The following is a 26,897-nucleotide window of genomic DNA, read 5'->3' on the forward strand; positions in this document are numbered from 1 at the left end:
GGGCTCAGTTGTTTGCATTCTTTATACATGACTGTGCTTCAGAGAGAGCTAAACACAGTTTTGTTATGTAGAAGCAAAACAGAGAAAATATACAATTGGGACATCATTGCATTTGTTGGAGTTGCTTTAACATAGAGGCTGCTGGCACTGAATGATGTAGGCAGCTACTTGTAATGTTATCTATTGAAAAGAGCATGATTTAGTTATTTAATTACGCATTTTAGAGAAAAGTATTACATATCTTTCACCTTTGTGCCACCCCATCATGCTTATTTGTGCTACCCTAAGCTGATCCAGCTGTGATGCTCCCCAAGCACTGGTTTTTGGCTGATCCTTGTAACAGTGGTCTTGCCTGTGGGCTCTGCTGGTTTTTCTGAAAGGTTAAACAGCACCTGAATTGTTACCATGGGAATTCCTGGCCTCCTGAGCCACAGATGTCACTCTGGCAGAAACTGGCTTAAATTTTACAATACATAGTGTGAATGTAATGACGTCTGACCTCCCCAAATTATACAAACAGGAAGGGTCTCCTGCCCTGGGCCATGGCATGACCCAGGGAAGTCACTCACCACCTGCCTTGGCCCTGCCGAGCCACCCTGCCTCAGAAAGCCTGGTGCCGGAGGCCACTGCCTTCCAGCAGGATCTAGTCCTGGATGATGCATCCTACATCACAGCACTGTCATTTGCTTCACCTTCAGTGTCTACATCTTAACCCTGCAGCTTGAAGGCATTTGCAGGTATCCAGGCATCTCCCACACACTTCCTTGCTCTACAGTGCAGCTCCGGTTTTGCCAGATGCCTGCTGCGGCCCCCACCAGCTCTCCCCGTGCCCCGCTCTCTGGGCGTTCGGGCAGTGCATGGCGTGGGGTCCCGGTGGGAATGAGGGACTATATTTGCAGCACAGACCTCCCCATCTCTCTCCGGTATGGGATGCTGCTGGAGGCTCCTTCAGGGATGCCATCCGGCCCGACTATTATCAAAATGCCGAAGGAGTTCCAGGCACCGGCTATGTACTCCCTTCCTCCTGTTTTTCCTCTCTGTGCTGGCCGCCCTCCCCGCCGGAGGTGCAGGCTCGGTTGCCGGGGGCTCCATCGAAGTTTCCCGGGCACAACAGGGGCTCTGGTCCGCCCTGTGCACTGCTGGCTGCTGACAGCCTGGCAGTCTCCCTCTTCCTCCCTCAGCTGGCCGGGACGGAGGCTTAAAGAAAAAAAATAAAAACAGAAAAAAACCTTCGGGGTTACTGGGAGGGGAAAATAATTCCTCGTCATGTCTGCGGTGTCTACGAAAACGTCCCGAGAAGGAAGAGGACGATCCCGCCCCCCAGGCTTCGGCGGAGGGGGTGGGCGCTGGCTCCGGGGCCGGGACCGGGAGTATCCCCCCGCCTTGGACGGGAGGGACCCTGCCTTCCTTCTGCGAGGAAGAAGGGGCCGAGCCACCCTGCTCCCCGCCCCGGAGGGGGTGAGAGCCGTCCTGCTCGGCGCCGGGGGCTCGGCGGGGCAGGGTGCCCGGGCCGTCCCCTCGCTGCGGCCGCCGTCTATGGGGCACTAGCGAGCCGCCCTCCAGCGCCGGGAGACGACGCAGCCCCGGCGGGCAGGGCTGGGCCGGGGGGGCCGTGCGGCGGGTGGCACCCCCCTTCTCTCTTCCTCCTCCTCCTCCTCTTCTTCCTCCTCCTCCTCTTAACTTGGCCACGGCGGCGCGGGGCGGTGCGCTTCGCCCTGCGCCGGCGGCGGGGGATGTGCGGGCGGCGCCGGGATGGCTTCGGCCGTGTTTGAGGGCACCTCGCTGGTAAACATGTACGTGCGGGGCTGCTGGGTGAACGGCATCCGGCGGCTCATCATCAGCCGGCAGGGCGACGAGGAGGAGTTCTACGAGATCCGCACCGAGTGGTCGGACCGCAACATCCTCTACCTGCACCGCAGCTACTCCGACCTCGGCCGCCTCTTCAAGCGACTCCTCGACTCCTTCCCTGAGGACCGGCCCGAGCTGTCCCGCTCCCCCTTGCTCCAAGGTTTGAGCAGCCTCCGCGGGCCTGGCACTCGCTGCTCCGCGGGCGGGCGGGTTTCGGCCGCCGCTGCTTCCCCGGGGTGGCGGTGGCAGGGGAGGACGGGCGGGCGAGCGGTCCCTCTCGGCAGAGGGAAGCGGGGTGAGGAGCTGGAGCCGCTGAGAACCGGACGGGGTGGGGGGGCCGAAAAACTGCGGGGGCGTTTTGCGGTCGGAAACTCCTCCCGGGATGTTGAGTTGTGTTTCTCCTTTTTTTTTTTTTTTTTTTTTTTTTTTTTTTTTTTTTTTTTTTGACTGTACGGCTGGAGCCGAGGGCTCCCGCAGGAAGGAGACTTCAGTATCGCTGCTGCTGTCTCCGGCTGCGCGGCTCCGGGTTAGGTTGGGCTCGGGGAGCAGAGGGGTCCCCGTTCGCGCTGCTCCTCTGCGGTGCCTCTGGGCTCCCCGAGGAAGGGCTGGGGGGTGGTTGTCAGGAAAAAGGGTGTAGCTGAAAAATCTCCGCATGTTGGTATGTTGTTTGCCACAAGGAGAGGGGAAAAAAAAAAAAAAAAAAGGGCTGCGGCGCTTGCCAGGGGAAGGAGCAACTCTGGGAGCTGGCATAATTCCTCGCATAACTTCTGTGAAACGGGAATTGCACCAGCGGTTGTAGAGACCGTTCTCTTCCAGTTTCTGAAGCGGATTAACCAACTCGAGGGATGTTGCCCATGCTCAGGCCTTGCTGTGCAGAAGCAGGATGTACCCAAGCTGTCTTGGGGGTTTGGTTTAATTTGTTTAATGTTTGGGATATTTTTTAGATAGAGTTACGTGTTCTACTCTGAGGTATTTCAAGTATGTAGAGTGGTGAGGAGCATCCAGTCATCTGAAAATGGGTGTATGCCTGGCACTTCCAGTCTTCCCACTTGTTTGAGTTACCACGTAAATGGTTTGATTGAACAGGAGCGGGGGAAAGCCGATATTCTTTCTGTGCCTGGTTTTTTTCTGTGAGAGGATGGGGAAGTTTTCCCCAGCTCTCACTTAGCCTCTCACCTTGCTAGTGGGATCCCCCTGCAGAGGGTCTGCTTTTTGCTGTTCTCGGAACTGGGTCTGCACCGCTCATACTGGTGTAAACCCACCGAACTTCATTCCTGGGCCGTCCCTGGGTGACAGCGGGCTCTGTTCCCTGCCGGTGGCGATCTCTCCCGGGCTCACTCCCCAAGGATGTTTTCTGACAGGTGTTTATAGCGAGGCAGGTCTTTTTCCATGGTCCTGCCAGATCCCTAACCTCTGGTGATGGGCTAGGTCTGGGTTTTTTATATGCCTCGCATGAAAAAGCTCGTACCTTTCCCTCTCCCACGCTTCCTTGTGTCGCGGGAGCCGCAGTCCGCTCCTGGCCTGTGTCGCCCGGCGCTGGGCTTTCCCGTCCCGCCGCCGGGAGGTGGCAGCTCGGCCCCGCCGGCCCCGGGAGCTCCGCAGCCACTCGCAGGCCCCGAGTGCCCTCTGCAGACGGCGGGGATGGGCGCAAGGGAGCCGGGGCGGCCGCAGCCCCGCAGCCCTGGTCGCCCCCGGGTGCGAGCGGGAGAGGCTTGCAGGGCTGGGTGCCGGAGGGGGGCTGTCTCCTCCCGCTTGGGTGCAGGCTGGGAATGGGGCTGTTCCTGAGGATGCCGGACTCCACCTCTCAGCCCTGGTGTGTGCCGGCACAAACAGTGCCTCATGAATTTCTGTTGCTGACCAGGGATCTGAAGTACTGCAAAAGCTTGTTACCCACCGAGTGTGTCCAACCCAAAGTACTGCAAGTGTGACTTTTAGTAGTGCTGAGTGGCAGTAAATTCTAAGCAACATGGCCTTCAAGTGTATGTGGCACCTGGGCCACGGCTTTTGAGGATATTTGGGTAGGTTTGGAGCGAGCCTGCCTGTAGTGTGCAGGGCACAGCACCTGCCAGAGTCACCGTGACTTAAAATTGACCTCCCAGGGTGCCGGTAGTCCTTCTTGTTGGCTTTATTGGGCTCTGAAGAGTAGCTTGGCAGCTGGGCTGGGGTGTGTGCTGTGTCTGGCTGCAAACAGACTCGATCCTTGGCCTCCTGCCCCTCCCAGTGCTCCTTCCCCATGTACAGGAGCCACTCCTTATCCTAAAGCCCATCTCATTCCTCAGCGCCTCTCTCAAACAAGCATGGTTCCTCTCCTGTCTCAAGGTCTGCCAGAGCTTTTGCGAAGTGTTAAACTCTTTTCACTTCTCTGCAAAGCATTATTTGTGCAGTTTGAGCCAGATGGGATTATAGTCCCTTGCACTGGCTTTACTTGACAGTCCCAGGTAGATACACCATTCATGCATGAACAACTGAAAAAGATTAACCATCCTCAGCCTGTCCAGCTCAATCCCTGCCTAAAACCTAGACCCAGCAACCTTGACTTACCTTTATCTCAGGAACAGGTGCACTGACTTCAGTAGAATTGGGAATGACCAAAGCATCAGTCCAGGATTTGAAAAATCAAAAGCTAATATAAGCAGATTATGATCTGTTTAGCTTGTTGAGGGGGTGGGGGTTAACTTTGCAACAGAGACAGAATAAAAATCAGGAGTAGTTTCTAAGCAATTACAGCGTGCGTCACAATTTCAGCAATACACTATTTAAAATTATGCTGCTCCTGCTCTAAAGAAAATTACTTTGCAGAGTATGCTTCTCTGCCTAGAGAGCACTTCATCATATCAACATTTTAAATTGGCTGGCCACAGCCTTTGATAACTTGACAAAGTCGAGTTTAACTAAGTGACACTGATGCAAAGCTTTGTATCACAGATTTGTATTTGCAAGAAAAGATTGCATGGGGCATGTCCAATCTTTACAAAATTCATGGGGTAAGCATGGTTAATGTCCTGTTTAAAGGCAGATGTCCTGCTGCTTACAGTGAAGCTCAATATATGGAACAACTGACAAAAAAAACAACTGACAAAAGCCCTTTCTTGTGTGTGTTAGCATTTAGTCATATACATTTGTGTGTATTTTTATCTATATACAAAGATATATGCATATGTATGTGAGTTTGTATATATGTGTGTGTTTCTTTTGGTCTTTATGAAAGAAGGTGAACATCAGCTGTGCCTTTTATCTGGAGGAAGTGATAAAGTGTTGCAAACCAAATTTGCATTGCATTGAAGGACTCCAAAGTCCCTACAGATTAGCCTAAGGAGCATTAAAAGGTCTAGCATTATCCTACAGCTCAGTCAAGCTGCAGTGTGTTACATTTAAGGGACACGGTGAGAGTGGAAGCTTGAGCTATTTGATGTTGTTAACTTTTTAAACGAAGGCTGGGGTTTTTTTTATTTTAAAAAGTCAGCAATTTCAGAAAGAGTTGGTTGTTACCTTTATTGCTGGCTTCAGCACAGCTCATGCTGAGCAGGAGTGTGCTCCTTTTCTTGCTCAGCACGAGGAAACCATCCTCTACATTCCTTTCTTGACCCCTCATCCTCCCGGACTGGCTTCCACAATGCTCTCCCCTTCCTTATTTGTTGGAACTGCTGAGTGCTTTGAGATTGCAGAGGAGAGGATGGGACGTGTAGCTGTCTGCAGTGGCTGTTCATCTTAGACTTTCTTTGATGTGAGAGGAGGGGAGGTCCCAGAAGGGAGTATGGCATTCACATAGTCTGGTCTTGTCTTTGATAACTAATAAGAGCACGTGGTAGAGTGCACTCTCTGCATCTGGAGTGTACAATGATGCTAAAGGCCAAGGACATTCAGCAACACAAGGCATCTCACTAGGAAGCTGGTAAACAAAGTTAGATACGTGCATACCTGCAGGGTGACTAAGGATAATTCACTGTGATGTTACCAGTAACTTGCTAGTATTTTATTTGTCTTTGAAATGTGCCTGTCCCTTGCTCTAGGCAAATGTACAAAACAGGATCACAAGAAAACATAGGCTCGTTCACTCCTGCAGTGAACACAGCCTAATGTTACTAAACTGTCTGTTTCTCTATGCAAAGTCTACCTTTGAATTTAAATCAGTTTTCATGAGAAAGGCAGAGTTATGGACTTAGAAGCTGACTTAAAATTGATGGAAATAGAAATAGTTGCAACAGACCAAATAGACAGCAAAAGTGAGGTATAAATCTGGAAAAGGACTCTTTCTCTTTTTTCCCCCTCCTATTTTCTCTAAATACTACTTGTGAGGAGGTCTCATCTAAGATTTGTCCTAGAACTTGAGCCAGCTTCTATGCAGTCAGCAGTCACACACCTCACTCACCTCTGACTTCAGTGTGGGCAGAATCAACCCCTTAAGGAAGCCAAAAGAGCAAATTAGCAGCCTTTCAAAGTTGGGATTTGTTTTGCCCTTGGAGTGGCAGGGTGGATTTTGACAATCCTCTGCACTTGTTTGTTGCCTGTTATCAGAACAGAGGCTCAGATGCTCTTCCAATGTAACTTGTTCATATTGTACCTATGTGTAGTGCCTGGTCCTGCTCTGATACTCTGAGCTGCCAAATCAGAAACTCTCTGACAGATTTCTTTTATTACTAGATGGGTCTCTCTTCCCAAAGTTCTCATTTTCCTCCTTTCTGTGCCTCTTCTGACTCATTCTACTCTGTCATGGCCATTTTTCCCCTTGATGTTCTTTCTGTTATTTCCTCTCTGCTTCTCCACTTTGCTTTCCCTGAGCTGCTTGCTGTTCCTTTTCTTTGCCTCCAGGTTCCCCTCAGCGGTGTGCTACCATCCATGGTTATCTATGGCTCTGCAGGACTCCTCTGTTCCCTTCCACCTTTCTGTCGCTCAACCTCTGTCCACCCACAGAAGTTTTCCAGTAGTGGTGGAGATTTCCTATAGAAACCTTGCACCTACTCGTAGCATAGAGGCAGTCACTTCATCTGCAGCAGACCTGAGCAGCCCCTCACAGAGGACCATTTTCAGCTCTAGCTCCAAGCCTTGTGCCTGCCTCTGGGGTGGCTTCTTCCTGCGGGAAGCAGGTGATCATCTGTTTTTCATGTCCCAGTGGGAAGCTCCTCCAGGGTTGCCATTGGAAGGACATGCACAACACAGAAGGCAGTTCCCAAAGAGCCAGCCCAGGAACATTGTTTGCTTGCAAATGTTGCATTCATAACTTAGTTTTCTATATGCTGCATTACAGAGTTGTTGTTGTTTACAAGGCCATTTGGGAGTGTGATTTATGAGAAGAGGGAGCTCTGCAGAAGCAGCATCGTGGTTTCTACAGACAGCAGCTGTTTCTCGGTGCTGTGACAATACAGATAAATACATTGCATCTATTGTGCTCTTTTCATTGTTGACATTGTCAACAGTTCATTAGTGGAGCTTGCTCAGAGCTTCTGTCTGGCAGACAAAGGATGCAGCTCTTGGTTATCAGGCTCTAGCAGAACTGTATAACCAAAATTAAGTTTGTGGCTTCTGGGTTTGTTTTTTTATCAGCTGAATTTCATGGTTCATTTGTAATGATGGAGATAAATGAAGCTGGCTGTGTTGTTATAAAGCTAGACACAAGTTGCCTTTTTGTGGTGAACAAATGTGTCAGGGAAGTTTTTGGTGGAAAGGAATGGAAACAAGGTGTGTTTTTCATGACATTTCTCACCTGATAAGAAACCAGCACTAAAAATGGTTGTAGAAGCTTGCATTTTCCATCAGGTTTTGACTGCTTTGTTCACTCTTATCTCATGTGTCTTTGACATCTTTTTCTTTCTTGTGGCTCATCAGGCATCAAGACAGGGAAGTCTGTGGGGAAAGCCGGTCTGCTGAGCTCTGCCACCAAGATGTGCCATCCCTTCCAAAGGTCCTGGGAGATCCCATAACTAATAATAGTGTGGAAACCCCATCATCTTGAGGGTCCGGATTTCTCTGCTTTTACCTTGCCTCTTTTCTTTGCATGGGTGCCTAAGTGTGCCAGAGTCCTCAGGTGATCATGGTGACAACTTTCACTCTGGGGCATCTCAGTTGGACAGTTGTTTGGACAGGACTTTTCCCCATCCTGCATCTGCTTCATATGAACTGCAAAAGAAGAAAGGTGTGGGCAGGGTTTTGAAAGCTCTCCCTCTTTCTGCATCAAACAGATTTATCTCAGTATCTTCCTATTTTGTTCCTCATCATTAAGAAGGGCAGCACAATGTGATAAATGTCAAAAGTCCACCTCCCTACACCCACCCCTCTTTTCAGCTCTGCTGTATCCTTTTAGCTGCTCCCTCAGTAATGCCACCAAGATGGATCTTGTCAATGATATTGCATCAATAGCAAATCCTTTGTAAAGCCTGTAGTGACTCCTGTCACATGAAATGGATGAACTTCCCCGCAAGGGGAAGGGGCAAGTGTGTTTTCCCCAAGAGAGGGGTGTTGTAGAATTAGGAAAGAGGCATCAGAGAGGAGTTGCTAGAGCTGCCAGACTTAAGCCGGGCCAGTGCTGTAGCTAGCTCTAGGATTCTGTCCCTGGTGATGAGAACCAGATGCTGCAGAAAACAGCATAAATAACAGGCAGAGACCAAAAAAGTGACAGTCCTGGTCTCTAGTAATTGAAGATCTAACATCCCTGATTGCCCATAATTATCTGCCCTTCTCTGGATCTTATCAAGTCTTTGGACTTGAAGGGATTTCTGTGGTGTTACTTCTGCAGTTATTGAAGAAAAGTTGTGTGAAACAGGCTTTCTCATCTGCTGGTTTTTTTTTTTTTTTAATTTCCTGCCTTTACATACCCCTGGGTATTTCTTTGCCCTTCTAGCAACCTTTTATCCTCGTCTCCTCCATCAGAGAGGAGGCAGCTGTTAGTGGGAGCTGGTTTGGCCTTTTCAGAATCCAGTCTGACGTAGCTAATGCCACAGTTATGCCAGGTGGCAAGGTTGAGGGAACACGTGTTTGCGGTGAGGAGGGATGCTACCTGGGCAGCTGCTAGGACGAGCAAGGTACGGTGGCCATGAAGCAGGGGAAAATGACAGCTGAAATGGTGTTGAGAAGAACCCAGTTCAGCAGAGGGAGGAAATAGGAAGCAGTGCAAAGGACCAAAACAGCAGAAAAAATGGGGCTGAGCTGTCTGTCACCTTTCAGCCCTGATCCATGTGCCAGATGAGTGGCCTCAGTTTCTGCATGTTTCTGTGGAGTATCTGTCTGTGGGTCTCTTTAGAAGTCAACTGGATATGGTCCCCAGCAGCCTGATCTAACTTAGGATCTGGCCCTTCTTTGGATGAATCAAATTAGACTCTTTTATTTAACATTATTCTGTGATTCTGTGTACCTTCTTTAATGACTAGGACCTTCCTTCTATTCCTCCATCTACCTCCTGGATTGTGTGTGTGCACAAGGGTTAGAACACATCTGAGGGGAAGGAGGAATGAGGGAAAAGGATGAAAAAGTTTTAACATTGCAGTGTTGATAAATACTGTAACTGGGGAAAAGGGGGCACATCTCCCGTTGAAGTCTGGTCAGGAGAGAGAGCAGAGTAGCAGTGTCCCATGCAAGGCAACTTGTATGTCTTCCCTAAAGATTTGAAATCCTTAACTGCTGCTTGGGGTCTTGTGCACAGAGAGAAGGATGGACTCATGATCTGAATCCATAAGCCTCAAAACTTTCTTGGAGTGTAGATTAGCAGAACACAGTAGGATTTCTCTCTCAATTTATTGGTTACTCCTTTTTTCCCTTTGATACCTACTCTGCAGTATTCCTATAGGGAATGGAGAGAGGATTAGATGAGAGGGGCTCAATGCAACTTTAATCTTCATCTGCGTACTAAAACACACAGCATTTAGGACTATTGGCATTCCATCTTGTACATATCTTCGGAAAGTACACCTCAGCTTCTGCTCTTGCTCAGCTTTCTGTACATATAGAACTGATTTTGAGAAAGTAGGGTATCTCTTCGACATCCTTTGCTCCTGTCCCTGACCATAAACAAGAAGTGTAAACCTTCAGATTGGAGCGACAGGGTTTGCCCACAGTTTGAGATCATGTGTACATAGTGACTTGTACATAGCAACATATCTCCAGAAAAACAGACTTCTGTGTGTCATCGTTGACATGACATAGGAGACTTGACTTGGGCATGAACTTACCCTTCCTTGGAAGGCACTAGAGGATTTTTGAGACAATGCTCATCGTGGACGCTGGCTGTCGGGACTGCTCTGTGATTTCATGATGAGCCATGAAGCACATGCAGCAATTCCTGTCCTGCTTCCTGTGCTAGAAGGACAGGGTGGATTATCTGTGGTTTTTAGGATGTCATTAGTTGCAGATTTGGTGGCTCACGTGGCAGTAATAGGACAGCCCTACCAAGGCTTGTGTGTTTACATCAGGAGTTGGCTCTCAGTTCGTTCTTCTCTGCTGCTGAGCTCGTTTCCTGCCTGTGTGCAGCTCTGGGCCCCTCTCCCACGCTGTGAGCCAGTGTGCCAGGTACACAGCTGCTGGCCTGCTCCCCCAGCCTCCTGCAGCTGCCCCGGCACCAGGGACCCAGGGCAGGAAGAATGTTACAGGCCTCTGGTGCTGCTCGTGCTGTACTTTTCCAGACAGGCTGCTCTGTGCAAAGTTGCTACCTACGCTTGGTCTCGAGCTGAAAGCAAATCCTTTTCAGTCTTAAGGACTCTGCCTGGGGCTCTTGATCTGGAAAGGGGCAGAGAAAATGTCGAAGGGATTGAATGAGGTCACTGACTATGTGGGCTGTGTACACAGCAGAACCCTGCTAAAGCAATGTTCCAGGCACAGGTGAGTGCCACCCTGGATTAGGCAGTGTCATCCCTCCTGTCACCCAGCCTGTTGGCTCCCCTGTGTGCAGGGTGAAGGAATCTCAGAAGTTTGTGGTATTTGGCAGCAGGGTTTGTGGTAAAAAAAGGAGCCAGTGGGACTCCAGTTTACCTCAAACTCTATAAACATAGGTGTATATAGCATTTAAATCACTTGAAATAATAGCTAATTGTCCGAGCACAGTATGGGTAACAAGGCAGAGAGCAAAGTTTTCCTGGGAGGAGTTTATGTGTGTTTTCCATTAGCAGTCAGACAAGGGCCAGAGCCGAGGAAAAGGTATGAGAACAGCTTTTCACCATGACCTCACTAACAAATTTCCCAGCTCTGAGCTCAGCTCTGTTGCATGACTGAACAAGTGAAGAAAAGACAACTGGTTCCAGGATACTGGTTACTTTACTGGTATTTTATTTTTATTTTACAGGAAACGGAGTAAGGGTTCTTGGGGAGTAAAAGCCCCAGATGGAAATACAGGCTAGACATGTTTTTATGGCCCATGGGCAGAGACAACAGCCTCGGGGCATGTTGTAGCTGCTGTATGGATGCTTCATATGTGGCCAGGGTGTCCCATGCACTCCAGATGCATCCACCTTTTGGTGTATTTGTGTCAGGGTTAATGAATGGAGGCAGTGCTGGGCTCTGTCTGTGGTGTCAGCTGGCATGTCTGTGTGTCTGTTTGTTCAGGCGTTTCCAGCGTCTGGAGAGCCCACATCAGTCTCTGGCTTTTTTTCCTCTTTCTTTCTGCCTCGACAAATATTCCAAACAGGAGAAAGAAGACAGGCAGGGGAGAAACCCCCACAAAGTGAAGAATAGGCCTGGAAACTTGGGTGCGGTTCTGTGACCGTTTTTTACACTAATTCAGATTCCTCTCAAACTTAGTATACTGCCTGGGTGAGAAAGGAGCCGGTATGGGGCATCCTAGCCTGCAGTCTCTTGCTTTTTCTGTGGAGTCTGAGGTTTCCTGAGGTGAAGCCTTTGACAGCAGTGGTTTGAGGTATTCCCTGCTGCTCGCCTAACTGTGCTGGCAAAGCAGAAGCAGCTCTCTGTTGTGGTGTGGGAGAGGAAATGAGGTGCAGGGGAGGGTGGGAGCACCTTAAGCCAGTGTTGACACTAGAGACTTTACCTTGCGAAACCCCAGTGTTTCTCATGCACGTAGGTGCTGTGGTTGATGACAGCAGCCAGTTACAGAGTGCTGAAAGGGATGGAAAGGAGGGACCAGGACCTCCACTCCTCCTGGCTGCTTGGGCAGGCAGTGCCTCACTCTGGTTAGCATGGCTGTGGGGTTGGGAGCAGTTCCTCGGGTTGTGGGATCATGGTCTATGACTAACTGAAAACCACAAGAGCATCTGTTAACTTTTAAAAACAGAGACTTGTAGAATTAAGATAAATGAGGGCCTTACAAATTTCATGGAATTGCAGAAGAAATTACAGGTTTAAAAAAATGTGTGTATATAGCCAGTCAAGTGGTTTCTGTGTGCTTGGGCTGTAGATGTACGAAAAGAAAGGCTTTAGCCTGGCCAAATTGAACTCCCTGTATGGAGAATTCATTTAAGGTCAGCAGCTTTACGCCCCAAAGCTGTGCATCTGTAATCATTAAGCACAGATATAGGAAGCTGTCCAGGCAGATGTATCACCCTCCTTCCTACGCTGTCTGCTTTTTGGTTTTGATATTACTGAAAGCTTCAGTAAGAAACAGTTTTTATGGTGTCAGATGTTACAAGTCTTCTGTGCCAATTTCCAAGTTGGAGTGTGGGTTTGCATTCTGGTGTCTTTCCAAGAGGTGGAAGGAGATAATATACCAGGGCTGGAAATTCCTTGTGAATGCAAGAAGCTGTAAAACCTCCCACAGGGTGATCTGTGACAGTGCAACAGGCTGACAGCCTTGTCTGACTTCTTGGTGAAGCATAAAAAGGCCGTGTGGAGCTGCAGATGCTTTCCCTGATTACTAATGAGAGAAATCCTGACCGCTTGGCTGGTTTTCCTCATGGAATGAATGCTCAGGGTTGTTGCTGAGGTGGTTTAGGGTTTTTTCTTTTCTTTTTCTCCACCTCCCAGTCTGAATATCTTCATTTGTTTGAAAGTATCCCTCTTCCTAGTAAAATGAATTCCTGGTGGATTGGCAATGAGGTCTTCGTTTGCAAGGTGGGAGCCACAGCGGGGCAGTCTCTGCTCTGACTATATCAGTGTTTATGCAGAGTGGATCAAGACCAGCAGGAGAAGTGGAGGCACCCTATGGCAGCTGGCATCAGGGTGGCTGGCTCTGTTTCCTCTGATGTGGGCTCCAGGAGGGCCAGCAGTGTGTTTCTAACATCATGGGTAGGTGTCTGAGCTGTGGGACCATTGGCAGCTTTTTTTTTTCTTTTAGGAAAGGTGAAAGCACTTTCATTGAAAATTTGAACTTGATTCAAATGTGGGATGGGAACATATTTGTGGAGGGGTGAAGCAGATCCACCTGAGCCTGCGCACACCCTGGAGTTAGGAGGATGAAGGGTGCTGGTCTGCAATTCATCTCTGTAGTGTCAAGCACAGCCCAGCTGATACCCAGTCTGTGGACCCATGCAGATGAGTTTATTCACATTTACACCCTTTCAGAGAATTTCCAAGCAAAGCTACCTGACTGTAGTGTACACCAGCCAAAGCAAGACACACACCACCTTCCTTACATGCTGATATGCATTGCTCTGCTGTCAGCAGAGAGGCAGAGTTGTGCTGGGGTGAGGCAGTAGCCATGCTGAAAATACAGGCAAAATGAAGGACTGCTGAGCAAGAGAAAGGCTTATACAAGCAGGCAACTTTTGTGGGACAGCTGTCAAGTAAACCCGGTTGCTTTGGAGACAATCTCTGTTTTATTTAGAGCTGTAACTGGAGGAGAGCTGACAGCTTACAAGTCACACTTTTGTCTGGGAAGTTTGTATGGGATTGTATCTCGTTGGTAGCAAACAGCAAGGACTGGTGCAGACTGAAACTGTTTGTGGATGTTGTTCCCACACTCTGCATGTTTGATGGCTCTGTGTTTGTCTTTTGAATAGGGAGATGAAGATACACTTACTTTAACACAATTGTAGTATATTGAAGTGCTTTCTCACAGACTGCTTTGCAGATTTTTAATTTTGATGGTTTTGATTTATTGTGTCTTTTCCTTTTCCAGCTTTTTGTTGGGTTATTTGTTTGGCGTGGTTTGTTATATATAATAATTTCTCTTGTAGGTATTTAATTTTCATAGGTATATCCTGCTCCTTGGAAAAGATACACAAATGTAGAGGTTAAATGATAATTTGGTTAAGAAAAAGTAGATTGCAAATATCAGCAATAAAAGGCCCACTAGAGGGATGTGAGATTTTGAGGGTTTATTTCTCCTTACATGCCCTGTACATGTATATAACCTGTGCTGTATTTCCTTCAGTCTGCTAGAGGTGGGGGAAGTTACAGGTGCCCTGCAGGTTAGACATACAAAATATGGTGTTAGTGTTTAAGATCGCCATTCTGAGAAATTCAATATTGCATTGTAATGCATCATTCTGGATATTGGACAGTAAAATTTTCATCTTAATCCCTCCTGCAGCACTGATAATTCAGTGACTGATGATATGAAAAAAATCCTAACAGTGATCTTACACTTGAAGAACATGACACTGACCACTCTCCTTGGACCACTCATTGGGGCTTACAGTCAGAGAAATACAAAACTGCCTTTTGTTTAGCTTGTGTTTGTTTTTTCTCTCTTATCTGTAGGATGCGTCTTTCGGTTTTCTTGGGTTTTCTTTTGCTTTTTATTTACACACACACAAAAAAAAAGGACGGATAATGGTTCTTGCAATCAGAAATTGGGCTGTTTATTTATCACTGCTGGAAATGCTGTGTAGTGAAACTGTGGGTGAGGGAGTAGGTGGTTCTACTTCTGCTTGTCTTGCAATTCCTACATGTGGTCATAAACAGCTGAGTTTGTGTCAGGCTTGCAGCTCTGCTTGTAAACTACACCCACCTCAGTTTGGGGTGCACACTTTACCATCAGTTGCTTTAAAAGACGTTTCTGGGAGGGATATTTGAGGTTGTTCCACATCTTCCTGTGGGGCTGCTTCTGGCTGCTGAAGTGTGAGTAAGTGTGCCTTTGTTTATGCTTATGATCTGTTTACTTTGTTTCTAGGGCTCATCACAATAAAAGAAGCCCATGATATAGAAGCCAGACTTAATGAAGTGGAAAAGCTTCTGAAGACTATTATAAACATGCCCTGGAAGGTGAGTTAGCCAAGTTCCAATTTAGCCCAGCTTGACTCCTCCCTCATGGTGACATGCACTCTCATGCAGATTAGAATGTGATGGGCAGGGTTGCCAAACTCTGAAGGAAGCAGCAATTTATTAACTTGGAAAATGTTGAGTGCCAGAACTGTGTAATGATGCCTCTAAGCTGTCGCTTGTAGTAAGTTTTTCTGTCATACTATGAAGGGGTTGAAATGGAGAAGAGGGACAAAACAAACTACAGGTTAAAAATGGATGTCTTTTTTTTTTATTCCTCTCTTTTTAAGTATTCAAGGTCTGAAGTTGTCCTCACATTCTTTGAAAGATCTCCTTTGGACCAAGTTCTAAAAAATGACAATGTCCATAAAATTCAGCCAAGCTTTCAAAGTCCAGTTAAAATATCAGGTAAGAGTTGTTAACTTCCTGCAGTTGACACAAGAATTACAGAATGAAAATTAATTTGTTTGCTGTTCCCATTATTATTTCTCTATCAACAATACAAAATACAGTTCTCAATAGTCTGCTTTGTGATATAGAACATATAATTAGCCTTGATATACTATGCAACGTGCATTCAGGCACTAAAGTGGCAGGTGAAATGGGAGGCTGACAAATGCAAAGCAGTGAATGTGAGGAAAATGCAGTCCTTACTGCATATCATCACTTATGATAGTGCTGTTACCACTTAAAAAGGAGATTTTGAGGCTATTGATACAGCTCTGTGGAAATGTAAGCTTGGTGCCTAGCAATGGGCAAATACCAGCAGTGAGACTTAGATTCTATTACTAGAAAAGGAGGGGGGAACAGAGGAGAGGAGCACAACCCCATCTTGAATACAATATGCACAATTTTGGTTTGTCTACCTCAGGGTATAATAGAATTTAAAATTCTACAAATAAAAGGCGAGGATCTAAGTTGTAGAACAGCTTCTCCAAGAAAGAGGTTAAACAAAGAGGGACACTTCACCTGTGAGAAGAGATGACAGACAGGGGTATGATGGAAGTCTACAAAGCTGTGAATAGAAGGAGGTCAGTTACCCTGTACTTCTCATGAAAAAAGAGCTATAGTTATCCAATATCACTGACAGACAACAGGCTTTAAACAAACAAAAGCAAGGTTATAATATTGTTTTGTTTCCATACAAAGCATAGTTAAGGAGTGGAACTCATTGTCATAGGATATGGGGAAACTGAAAGCAGAAGTGACTTCAAAAGGGAGTTAGACAAGCAAGTGGAGGAAAAGTACACTGAAACCTGTCACAGGTGGAGACGTAGGAAGTTCCAGAACCACAGATTGCTAGTGGGCAAAGTGCAGAGCCTGTCCTTGCCTATTCTTTTAGCCTTTCCCCTCTTCATCTGCTACTGACCGTTGTCAAAAGGCCTGTGAACTTCTGGTGTGCCTGGTTTTGTATTTCTATACTGAAATATTTTGTTTGAGCCTAATGGCAACTGCAGGTTTTGTGTCACCAGAAGAGCTTATTCAGAGTTAATTAAAGTGAAATACTACACAGTCCTCCAAGGTTTAAAGTGTCTGGCAAGGAACTGGTATCAGTTTTCTTTGATACTAACGAAGTATCAGTTAATGGCCAGTCAGTGTGTCAACATGCCAAAGGTGTAAACAGTGGGGTTTAAGGCTTGATGTCATACACAGGGTAAACAATTAGTAACTGATCCTTAGCTCTGCTTCTAAATGAATCTGTCTTCTGTTAAAAAAATATTCCTTTAATTGAATGGAAGATGGTTTATGAGTATTGTGTAGCACAGAGCCTCAGTGAGAAGTGTGGTCTTGCCAGCCTGTCTGGGCTGGTGCCTTCTTGTAGGGTGCCCCAAGCCCAGGCTGCAGTGCAAAAAACAGCCCCCAGGGCCACATTGCAGGTTTGATGCAGGTTTGACTTCCTGGGTACAAGAAACAGGAGCCAACATGCTTATCTCGTGTTCCACCTGTGGCTAGGGAGGTTTGGATGATGTCTTCAGTCAATGTGGAAACCTTGGGTAAAATTTCTCTTGTGTATGCTCTTGCCATTAGACATCTTCCAAAAGCTGCACATGGTCATATATTTTACTCCTGAACCAAGAAATGTTCTCAGGACAGCCACTTGAAAGCACATTCATGGGTTTTGTCTGAAGTATGTTGCTACTCTGTGAGACCAGAGCTGCAAAATGGATCCTAGATCCTGCCCATTATGAAATGAAGGAACTACAAACTAAATACTTAAAAAATGTTTCAAGAGGTGACTGCTGTTGGTGTTTCCTTGCTCTTGTTGGAAACACCAAATACCAAGAATAAATGTCTTTGGAATTGTGTAGGTTACATGCTGGAGCACTGCTCTGGTTTGGGGCTTTTTGCTGTGTGGAATGCTTTCATACACTTTTTGGGAGGGTGTGCATCCCATCAGGGGACATGTACTCTGTGTGCGCATGACTGAATATGACACATGGTGGGTACAACAGAGAGAAGACAGTCAAGATGAACCTCAATTCAGAGCAAGGGGGCCTGTCTGATGGACAGAAGTTAGCAGCAAAGGGAGCCCTCCTGACAGCCTGTATGTAGAGGAGCTGTGGAAACTATCTCAGCTGAATAATAGCATGTTTTAATTCTAAATTATTGTTGGTAGTGATGAGTAATACCTAATTAACTGGAGGAAGATTCTCCTACCTATGCAGCCATGCAAAAGCATCTTGTGGTAATTAATTTTGTCATTCAAGTGATTGCTGCCATTAATGCTAAGAACATAGGTGGAAATTTGATGTTAATTGGTATTTGCCTCATCTGGATGTTGCACACTGGAAATGGTTCAGTATCTGGCAGTGCTGTCAGTAGATGGCAGTAAATGATAATGGGTAAGGCAGTTCATGCAGCAGCGAAACGCTGTTCCTCTTAGGTCAAGTCAAGGACACTAGGAAAATACTGGCATTCCTGCTAGTGCAGCTTTCTACCTGGCTTGTAGTCTTGGAAAAGCAGGCAAAAATGTTTTTTATTCTCTGAAAAAACAAATCCCACATGGTCGTGCTCAGAGTGGAAGTGATGGAGAAGAGAGAAAGAACTGCCCTCTAAGATGAAAACTGAATTTGAATTTATGGTGTAAATCTTATTTTACCTATATGCTGGCTCAAGATGAGTCATGTGAAGTGTGATTCTGCTGGGGTTCAGTGTTTTCACAACCCCCAAATGTATTCTGCTAAAGTGAGTTGCAGTAAAATACAGACTGAAAGTCAAAGATGGCTCTCAAGAAAAAATATGGAAGTGAGTTCTGGCTTTACCTTAATGTAGAAACATGTAAATGTTAAAAAAAATTACCTCCTCTCTGCTGTCTCATCTCGTGTTCATTATATGAACTGTATATGTAGCAGAAATTTGTTTGTGTGTTTTCTGCCTACCATATTTTCTGCCACAGACTAATTTTTTTGTTGTGCTGATAATGCAAGGCTGTAACAGAGGGTCATAGTGCCATGAGGCAGACCAAGAGTTATCCTACTTAAGTCAGTACTGATTTTTTTAAAAACGTGCATTTATTCTATTCTGGTGGTCCTAGCTTCATCTAAAATTGTGTGACTGAAAGAAATCCTTGTGACTTGCCTAGTTTGACTTTCCATAGCACAGATGTGGATTAACTTCTCATTTACATCAAATACTATTCTTTAATTATTAATTCTCCCCATGGTAGTAAGTAAGTGGAATTAGGTATAAATTTTAGATATTCTGTATTGGAGGCTTCTAACACTGTGAGAAACAAAATAAGCAGGGTCAATGGCAGTGCAAAACATGGTATTGCTTTACATGACTTAGAGTTGGTGATTGAATTATCTTGTAAGGTCACTTTTTATTTCCCTTTTTATGTCTTCTTTATTTTTGCTTAACTGGCTTAAGCCTGGGACTGTCTAAGAAAAATACAATTATGATTTGGTAGTGGTAGTTGCTTCAGATGCTTTGTGTCATGAATTGATTAGGTGAATAAAATTGCTTGAGCGCTGGCAGCTTGCAGATGTAAGAAGCTGTGAAACCAACCCTTCATTCCTGCTTTCATGTGCAGATTTTCAATGTCATGCACACATCTAAGTTCATAGCCATGTCAATTACATATGATACACAGTTGTTTTCCAGCTTTTTTTTTTTCATCTTGTTTTCTTTCTTTTCCCGACAGAAATCATGCGATCAAATGGATTCTGTTTAGCCAACACTGAAACCATAGTCATTGACCACAGTATACCTAATGGAAAAGAGAAGCACCTGGATGTAGATTCAGCAGAACATTTGTAAGTGGAGTTTGAGCAAGAGCAATGCTGTCACCTTCAGATAAGCTGTAGCTTTCCCACCCCCCTAGCAAAATGTTATTGTCTGTCTAGGAGCAAGACTGGTACAGCTGTCATCCTGGCTGGTTAAAGGTTACTGAGCCTGATTGCTTACACTTCACAGCAATTTCCTGTTAAAGTGGATAAAATGAGATAATGATTGATCCCAAAGTGCTCAAACCTCTCTGTATGAAAAAAGAACTGACGCTGCCATAGGGGTGCTGCCAAGGGAGAACAGAGTTATTTTGTCCTCTCATGACTGTGATGAGAGCTGGTTTGAGGCCAAACTTGGAAACTCAAACATCCTAACAAATGGCATATCCTTCTACAAAGGGTAGTGGGATGTTTGGGAAGCAAAACACTGTCCTCAGAGGGGAACACATCCCTGAAAGTAATTGAACAAAGGTCAGCAGCTGCTCACCTAGGACTTTGGGTAGCATGTGTATTTCCTTAGGGGAAAGGCAAGTTAGACTGTTCTTATTGGTAAGTTCTGCTTCCTAATATATGTAGGTATTCTGGGCAGGAGGGCTTTTATGGCTATAAACTAAAGCACAAGAAGTTTTACCTCAACATGAGGAAGAACTTTATGTTGAGGATGGCAGAGCACTGGAACAGGCTGCCCAGGGAGGTCATGGAGTCTCCCTCTCTGGAGACATTCCAAACCCTCCTTGATGTGTTCCTGTGTCACCTGCTCTGGGTGACCCTGCCTTGTCAGAGGGCTGTAGTGGATGCTGTCCAGAGATCCATTCCAACCCCAACCATTCTGTGATTCCTTGATTCATGTAGGTCTTAAGTCAGTGACCGTATTCAAACACAGGTATTGATGGAAATCTGCTCCTACAGATTTCTGTCATACCAGGTGATACTTCAATGAGCTTCAGGTAGTGAAGCATTTAAATATTTTTGGTGAGGAACATTAACCTACTTTTTCATTAGACCAGTAAAATTAAGGAAACAGAATACTATAAGCCTTGATCTTTGAATGCAGTGATCTGTCTTGCTATATTTGAAATGTGGTCATTGCCAGTCTGTAACAAGGTTTAGAGCTTGGCAAGACTTTGTCAGGGGCTGGAGAGTATCTCTGGCTCTGATATAATTTCTTGAAGTCTTTTTATTAACTTATCACTTAGTGTTTTGAATCTTGACCTTGCTAACACCATTTAAGCTTATAAGCTTGTAATAATGAGGCTGAAATGGCACACTAGAGGTAATTCTGTAAGGCCAATACCTGGAAATTATTATATGTTATAGTTCACAGTGGATCAGTTTTTGTACTGAGAGACAAATCATAGGAGAAAATTACCAAAGAGAGCCTTTTCCTGCCTTAATTGACTATTAAAAAAAATTGATTAAAAAAGTATTTATAACTAGCTTTGATTTTAAAAATGTGCTCCAGCCCAAGCAAAACTTACCTGGCATCAGAAACTGCAATCATCTAACTGTCATCCCATTAAAGTCAGAGACTTTTAAGGCCAGAAAATACTAATGTGATGAAAACTGAATGGTAGGCATAGCTTCCCAGAAAATGGTGGAAGAAATTATTCTAGGGTAACAGCGTGACTTTGTGCATTTGTGGTTTAACTTTCCAAAGGATGTGAAGTCAAGAGTCAAGAAGCTAATAAATTGCATGTGTGTGTTTTATATGGTGCCCTAAATTTTCCCATCCTGCAGCTGTATTTTATAGCCAAGCGGTAATAGCCAGGAGATAATGGAACCAGTGTAGCACAGCTGTTTTGTAAAAATTGAACCTTTTTCAAAAGCAGAAATTTTCTATACTGTTGGTTTAAATGTATGTTATTAGCCCAGAAAGGAAACTTTCAAATCTGTCAAATCCTATGCTATTCCTTTTTGGTCTCAGTAAAATTGGATTTATGGTGTGTTCTACCCTGAAATCAGAGTTAATTCCTTGATATCTTCAGACGGGAAATTTTTCCTTTCAGCTGCATTAAACTCTTTATGACTTCAGGGTTTTGGCTGCTGCTGAACTTGAATGAGACATTTTGCAGAGCAAACCTGTATTTTTCGGGAAAAAGTGCTTGAAGCTTCAGCAGGAAGTGCTCATTCCCTATACTGGTTAGCTGTGGTAGCCTGCAGTGCTACCTGCCCAGTGATCCATCAGCTGAAATGTCTCATATTTGTTGCAAAAGAAACCACAGCACTTTTCCAAGTTGCAGTTGCTTACTCTATTGTTCTGAAGTAGGTATTTTCTGCTTCCTTCATTTTCTCTCTGATTTTAGTTGGCAGTACACCATACTGTTGCAAAATGTGGTGAAGCCAGTGTGCTCAGCATGCATGTAGCATAAATAGTCCTTCTCTGTGTGGCTCTTGGAGAGTAGTCTGAAGTTCCTTTGAAAGAAAAAGGTGGTAAATAAATGCATTTGAACTTCTGCTTTGGTATTGTTACAGAGGTACCTTTCTCTGCCAAGACTGTTTGCAATTCCATCTTCTAGGCCAGCAGCAGAGTCTGTGGCATTGGATAAGCTTCCTTTTAGGCAAATTTGCTCCAGTACCTGAAGGAGGCCCGCAAGAGAGATGGAGAGGGAATTTTCATGGGGGCATGTGATAGGATAAGGGGGGAGCTGAAGGAGAGTAGGTTTAGATTAGATATTAGGAAGAAAATCTTTAGATGAGGGTTGTGGGACACTGGAACAAGTTCCCCAGGTTGTGGATTCCCCATCCCTGGAGGCGTTCCAGAACCAGGCTGGATGGGGCTCTGCACAACCTGGTCTAGTGGAAGGTGTCCCTGCCCATGGCAGGAGGGTTGGAACTGGGTGATCTTTAAGGTCCCTTCCAAACCAAACCATTCTATGATTCTATGATATGTATATCTTTTAAATACTTCCAGTGATGCTGACTCAACCACTTCCCTGGGCAGCTTGTTCCAATGCTCGATAACCATTTCAGTCAAGAAATTTTTCCTAATGTCTAGTCTAAACTTTCCCTAGTACAACTTGAGGCCCTTATTTCTTGCCCTGTCCCAGGTTACCTGGAGAAGAGTCCAACCCCCCACCTGGCTACACCCTCCTTTCAGGCAGCTGTAGAGAGTTATAAGGCCTCCCCTGAGCCTCCTCTTCTCCTGCCTAAAAAACCTCAGCTCCCTCAGCTGCTCCTCATCAGACTTGTGCTCCAGACCCTTCACCAGCTCTGTTGCCCTTTTCTAGACATGCTCCGCCACCTCAATATCCTTCTTGGCTGTGAGGGGCCCAGAACTGGACACAGGATTTGAAGCGTGGCCTCACCAGTTCCAAGTACAGGGGGACAATCACTGCCCTGGTCCTTCTGGTCACTATTTCTGATACAGGCCAGGATGCCATTGGCCTTCTTGGCCACCTGAGCACACGGTGGCTCCTGTTCAGCCACTGTTAACCAGCACCCCCAGGTCCTTTTTTGCCTGGCAGATTTACAGCCGCTCTGCCCCAAGCCTGTAGCTCTGCATGGGGTCACTTGTGATGCAAGTGCAGGACCCAGCACCTGATCTTGTTGAAGCTCATGCAATTGGCTTCAGTCCATCAATCCAGCCTGTGCAGATCCCTCTGGGAAAGCCTTCCTACCCTCCAGCACATTGGCACTCCCACTCAGCATGGTGTCATCTGCAAACTGACAGGAGGTGCACTTGATCCTTTCGTCCAGACCATCAATAAAGATATTCAGCAGGACTGGACCCAAAACTGAGCCCAGGAAAATGCTACCTGTGAATGGCTACCAAATGGATTTAACTCCATTCACCATCACTCACTCTTGAAGCCCAGCCACCAGTTTTTTATCTAGCTAGCCTGTTCAAGCCATTAGCTTCTATGGTTGTTCCCTTTTCTTCCTGGTGAATCTGAGTAGCAAATCTCATGCATTATCAGAGGCTAAAATGATGAAGAATTTTGTCTCACAACAGAAGAAATAGGCTCTTGCAAAAGATGGTGTGTCTGTCAAGGTACTTTGAGGAAAAAATATTAAGGGCAGCAGTTTGGACATTTAGGAATCTGCAGGTCCATAATAGAGCTGCAGAGTTTGAGAAAAAGACCTGTTGGTAACAGCACAAAAACATCTTGACTGTTGGTATTGTATACAGCTGCTGACTGTAGTAAACAGTCCTGGTTTATTGAGTTTGGTTTTGTGTGAGCACTCTAGAGCAGTGCTTTGCAGACTGCTGTGCACACACTTCGTTTTTGGTGGCAAGAAAAGCTTCCTGCTGAACCACAGCATCTGACTTCCACTCCTTTGGGCCTCACATTCTGCTTGTAGTAACCTATCAGTGAGGCTGGAGAACCACAAAATCTGTAGGTGATTTCAGTCATGATAATGTAGCTTTATGCTGACAAGAGCAAAATCTGAATAGCCTTCTTGACTCCTCTTCCGCTTTCTTCACTGTCTGCCCCACTGGTATTTCATAATCTGTTGTTTCTGGATCACTTGAAGTCCATAAGACAGCACAACGTGATCTGGGAAGTGTTTGCAAGATACCAAGTCAACTCCCTGGTGCACACGTTCCCACACACGCAGGCAAGCAAACAGCCTGGAGGGACTGGAGGAATGAGGGTAATAAACGTTCAAAGTTCAGTCTCATTGCTGTTTCATTTAAAGTGAAGAGCAAAGCATCAGCACCACAGGAGAAAATCCATGAGTTTCTGCTCAAAAAAATGTTTTCTATTTTGGTTCTCATAGTTAAAAAAAAAAGATGAGAAGGGCCAGGAAGGAATATGGAAAAGATAGAACTGTGGCCATACATTGCAGGATGTATAGCTTAGGCTATCCAATAACCCATGATGCTTCTAAATAAAGTTTTGGGAAGAGATGGGAGTGGAAGACTTATCTGTTTACCCTACCATTCTTCTTCAGGTCCTCTGAAATACTTCACTCAGGAAACCCTCAGGGTGAGGTTAGAGGGATGTCTGCAGTTTTTTCACTTATCTAAAGAGTCTAACTAGTTTATGTGTAAGTGAGATGCAGTTTTAAATATTAATTCTTTTAAAGCTCATCTGTTTATCTGCCATTCAGAGAGCCGAAGTAGGCCAGCTAGGTTGATAAAGGTGTTAGAGACAGATGCTAAAAGTCACACTAGGTTATAATTTCTATTTCTATCTTGTGCAATTTTTCAGTTTCTATTTCCTTTTATTTCTCACTCTATCGTAGTGAATGAAAGTTCTTTTAAAGTATTAAAGAGAAAGTTTGAGAAAAAGAAACTTTACAATTCTTTAACCCCCTTTTAGAACTGAGCTGAAATTTAGTTTTTTGCCTGCAGTGACTGCCTTTAAGTATTAGGCTATCTAGGAAGAAGATGATGTTTCTTACTGCAGAAATTCAAGCCTTCTTGGAATGGGAATGTGTGTAACTGAGAAAAGTGTAGATTTTAACAGCTTGATGCCTTCTGGCTGAGAGTAGGTAAGAGACAGTGGGTAATCCTTGCAAGAGTTCAGATTATAAAACAGGTGTTGGGAAGTGGGGAGGAAAATACCAAAACAAGTGAAACTAAATTTGAGAATCTCTTTATATTTCGAGATCCTTTGCTTGTCAAAACCTAAGTCTTGTACCATGGGAAGGATAGCAAGACCTGGAGGAAGGACGCTATAGCCATTTTTCCTACCTGTGTTAGACACTTGGCCTCTTACAAAAGCCAAACCCAGAGAAGGTGCCTGTGAAGTGAAAGGCTGAGGGTCCAAATTCAGATGGGAAACAAAGGCAGATTCCTTTTCACTTTTTAAGTGAGAACTGAGGCGTTTTGTGTTGTTGCCACATGCTGTAGGAACAAAATAGAAGGATGTGGACTTCAACTGCGTGATTCACTCTTCCAAGACTCACTTGCTCGCTCCTTCCTTCCTTCCTTCCTTCCTCACTAGTAGCTTTGAAAGTCAGGGGTGACAAGATTACTTGCTTGTGTGCACCATGGTTCTCACTGGCCCATGGTTTAGTCATAGCCACATGATTCTAGGAGGAGAAGGAGGTGTGGATGGGATCAGCTCCAAGTACTTCTCCTACTCCCTTAGTACTTTTTTTCCAATTCCATTGATTTTCTAAATGACTTAATGCCTTTTGGTGGTTTTTTTCATCTCTCCTTAGGTTTGAAAGTGTTAGTGACTTTACCTCAGAGCTGGAAGACAGTGATGATCCAACAGCTTATGTCACCAATTTGACATACTACCACCTGGTCCCATTTGAGACTGACATTCTGGACTGAGGCTGCTCAGTGGTGCAGTCAGCCAGCGTCCAGCCAACCTCTTCGTCCATAGGCTCTGCTATCTTGGCGTTGCATCTCTGTGTATAAGGCTGTGCAGACAAGACCAACAGCAGGGAAGCTGCAGCAAGAGCACCACAAAGCTGGTTTTGTAGTGTGGTCCTCTGTTGTGTGTTATGGAGACATCTAGTAAGGAGTTATCTGCTTTGCTGCTGACAACAAACTCACTTTCTGTGAAAGCAAGGCAGTAGAGGCTTCCTGGGGATCAAGGAAATCTCTGCTATGTCCATGGGAATTGCCACCCTGATGCAGCTGTAGCACACTGTCACCCGTGCTCCCTGTGGTGCAAGTTGAGACATCCCCTTTTAGGATACCACCAGGAACTTCCTCAGATGGCGTGACCACACTTTTTATGCTTTGTAAACAGGAAGACAAGCAAACCAGCTGAACTTTGCCAGTTCCCTCTGCAGTTGCTTAATGGAGGTCTCGTGGGTTGCTTTTTGCTCAGCTACCGGATGATTGGTGCCTTACACGAGATGTCAGAAATACCATTGAGTGCCTCCAGGAAACAGAACACACGAGCTGACAGCTTTACTTCTTTTAATCATGGGCTTTTGTATAATCACTGAAAGGGCGACTGCTCCTTCCTGGAATAGTAAAGCAGACAGCAGCTGGCGTTGCAATGAACTGTGCATGATGTTTGGGTACCCGGATGATTTCAGAAGTCTGAAAGCTAATGGGAAAGCTGAGCTGCTCTGCTAAGAAGGGTCAAGGCTATGGCAGGCACTTCGATAATTTTTTTTTTCATGTGGACCAGCGTATGTGAATGGTGCTTACAGATGTTTACATCAGAGAGATAATTCCCTATGCATATTTCTTCCCAGAGGATGGGAAGGAAGACACTGAGATTTATGTTGTGTTTGGACTGAAAAGGAATGATAAGCTGCAGTGTGCCTACAGTGGTAGGAAAAACAGTCTCTCCATTGCCACCCTGTCTCAAGGAGTCTGTCCAGCTTTCTGAGATCTTCCTGGAGGGGTCAGCTGCAGGCCTCGTTGTTGTGTAATGCCACAGATTTCAGCACAGATAGGACAGTGGGAGCAAGAGTGGGATTGGACCCTGCAGCCTCTTGACTGTTGAGTAGTGCAATGTTAAAGTCTCCTCGGGGTCTCTCCCTGGCAGAGCACCCCAAATTCCCGGCTCTCATTGTGAGTGCTCAACACTCACCAACATGACCTTTCATCGAGCTTTTTGCCATCCTTTTGCAAATATTAATTTGAAGGGATTGAAATGGGAAGAAATGCATTTTTGGACATGTTTCCTGGAAAAGAGGCTTGCTTGGTCCTGAAGAAGCTGATATAACTCCCTTCTGCAGACTTTTTGTTTCTATCTATAGAATAACAGTCAAATGGAATTTGTTAATGTAAATAATAAATTATTGAGAATCCTAATTCTTTTACACAGTATGTTTTTAAAATATATTTTAATGAAATGAAATAAAATATAACTCACCTTCAGTACA

At 45.4% G+C, this 26,897-nt stretch overlaps 1 protein-coding gene across 1 annotated transcript; it reads left to right on the plus strand.

The window, feature by feature from the left end:
- Nucleotides 1–1,354: 1,354 nt before the first annotated feature.
- PXDC1 (PX domain containing 1) lies at nucleotides 1,355–26,897 on the plus strand. The gene is made up of 5 exons (XM_039549347.1): nucleotides 1,355–2,008; nucleotides 14,834–14,925; nucleotides 15,213–15,330; nucleotides 19,067–19,178; nucleotides 25,263–26,897. The coding sequence occupies exons 1-5, from the start codon at nucleotides 1,753–1,755 to the stop codon at nucleotides 25,378–25,380; spliced, it is 696 nt and encodes a 231-aa protein (XP_039405281.1). The 5' UTR covers nucleotides 1,355–1,752; the 3' UTR covers nucleotides 25,381–26,897.

Source organism: Corvus cornix, chromosome 2, assembly GCF_000738735.6.
Source record: "Corvus cornix cornix isolate S_Up_H32 chromosome 2, ASM73873v5, whole genome shotgun sequence".
Classification (NCBI taxonomy): Eukaryota; Metazoa; Chordata; class Aves; order Passeriformes; family Corvidae; genus Corvus; species Corvus cornix.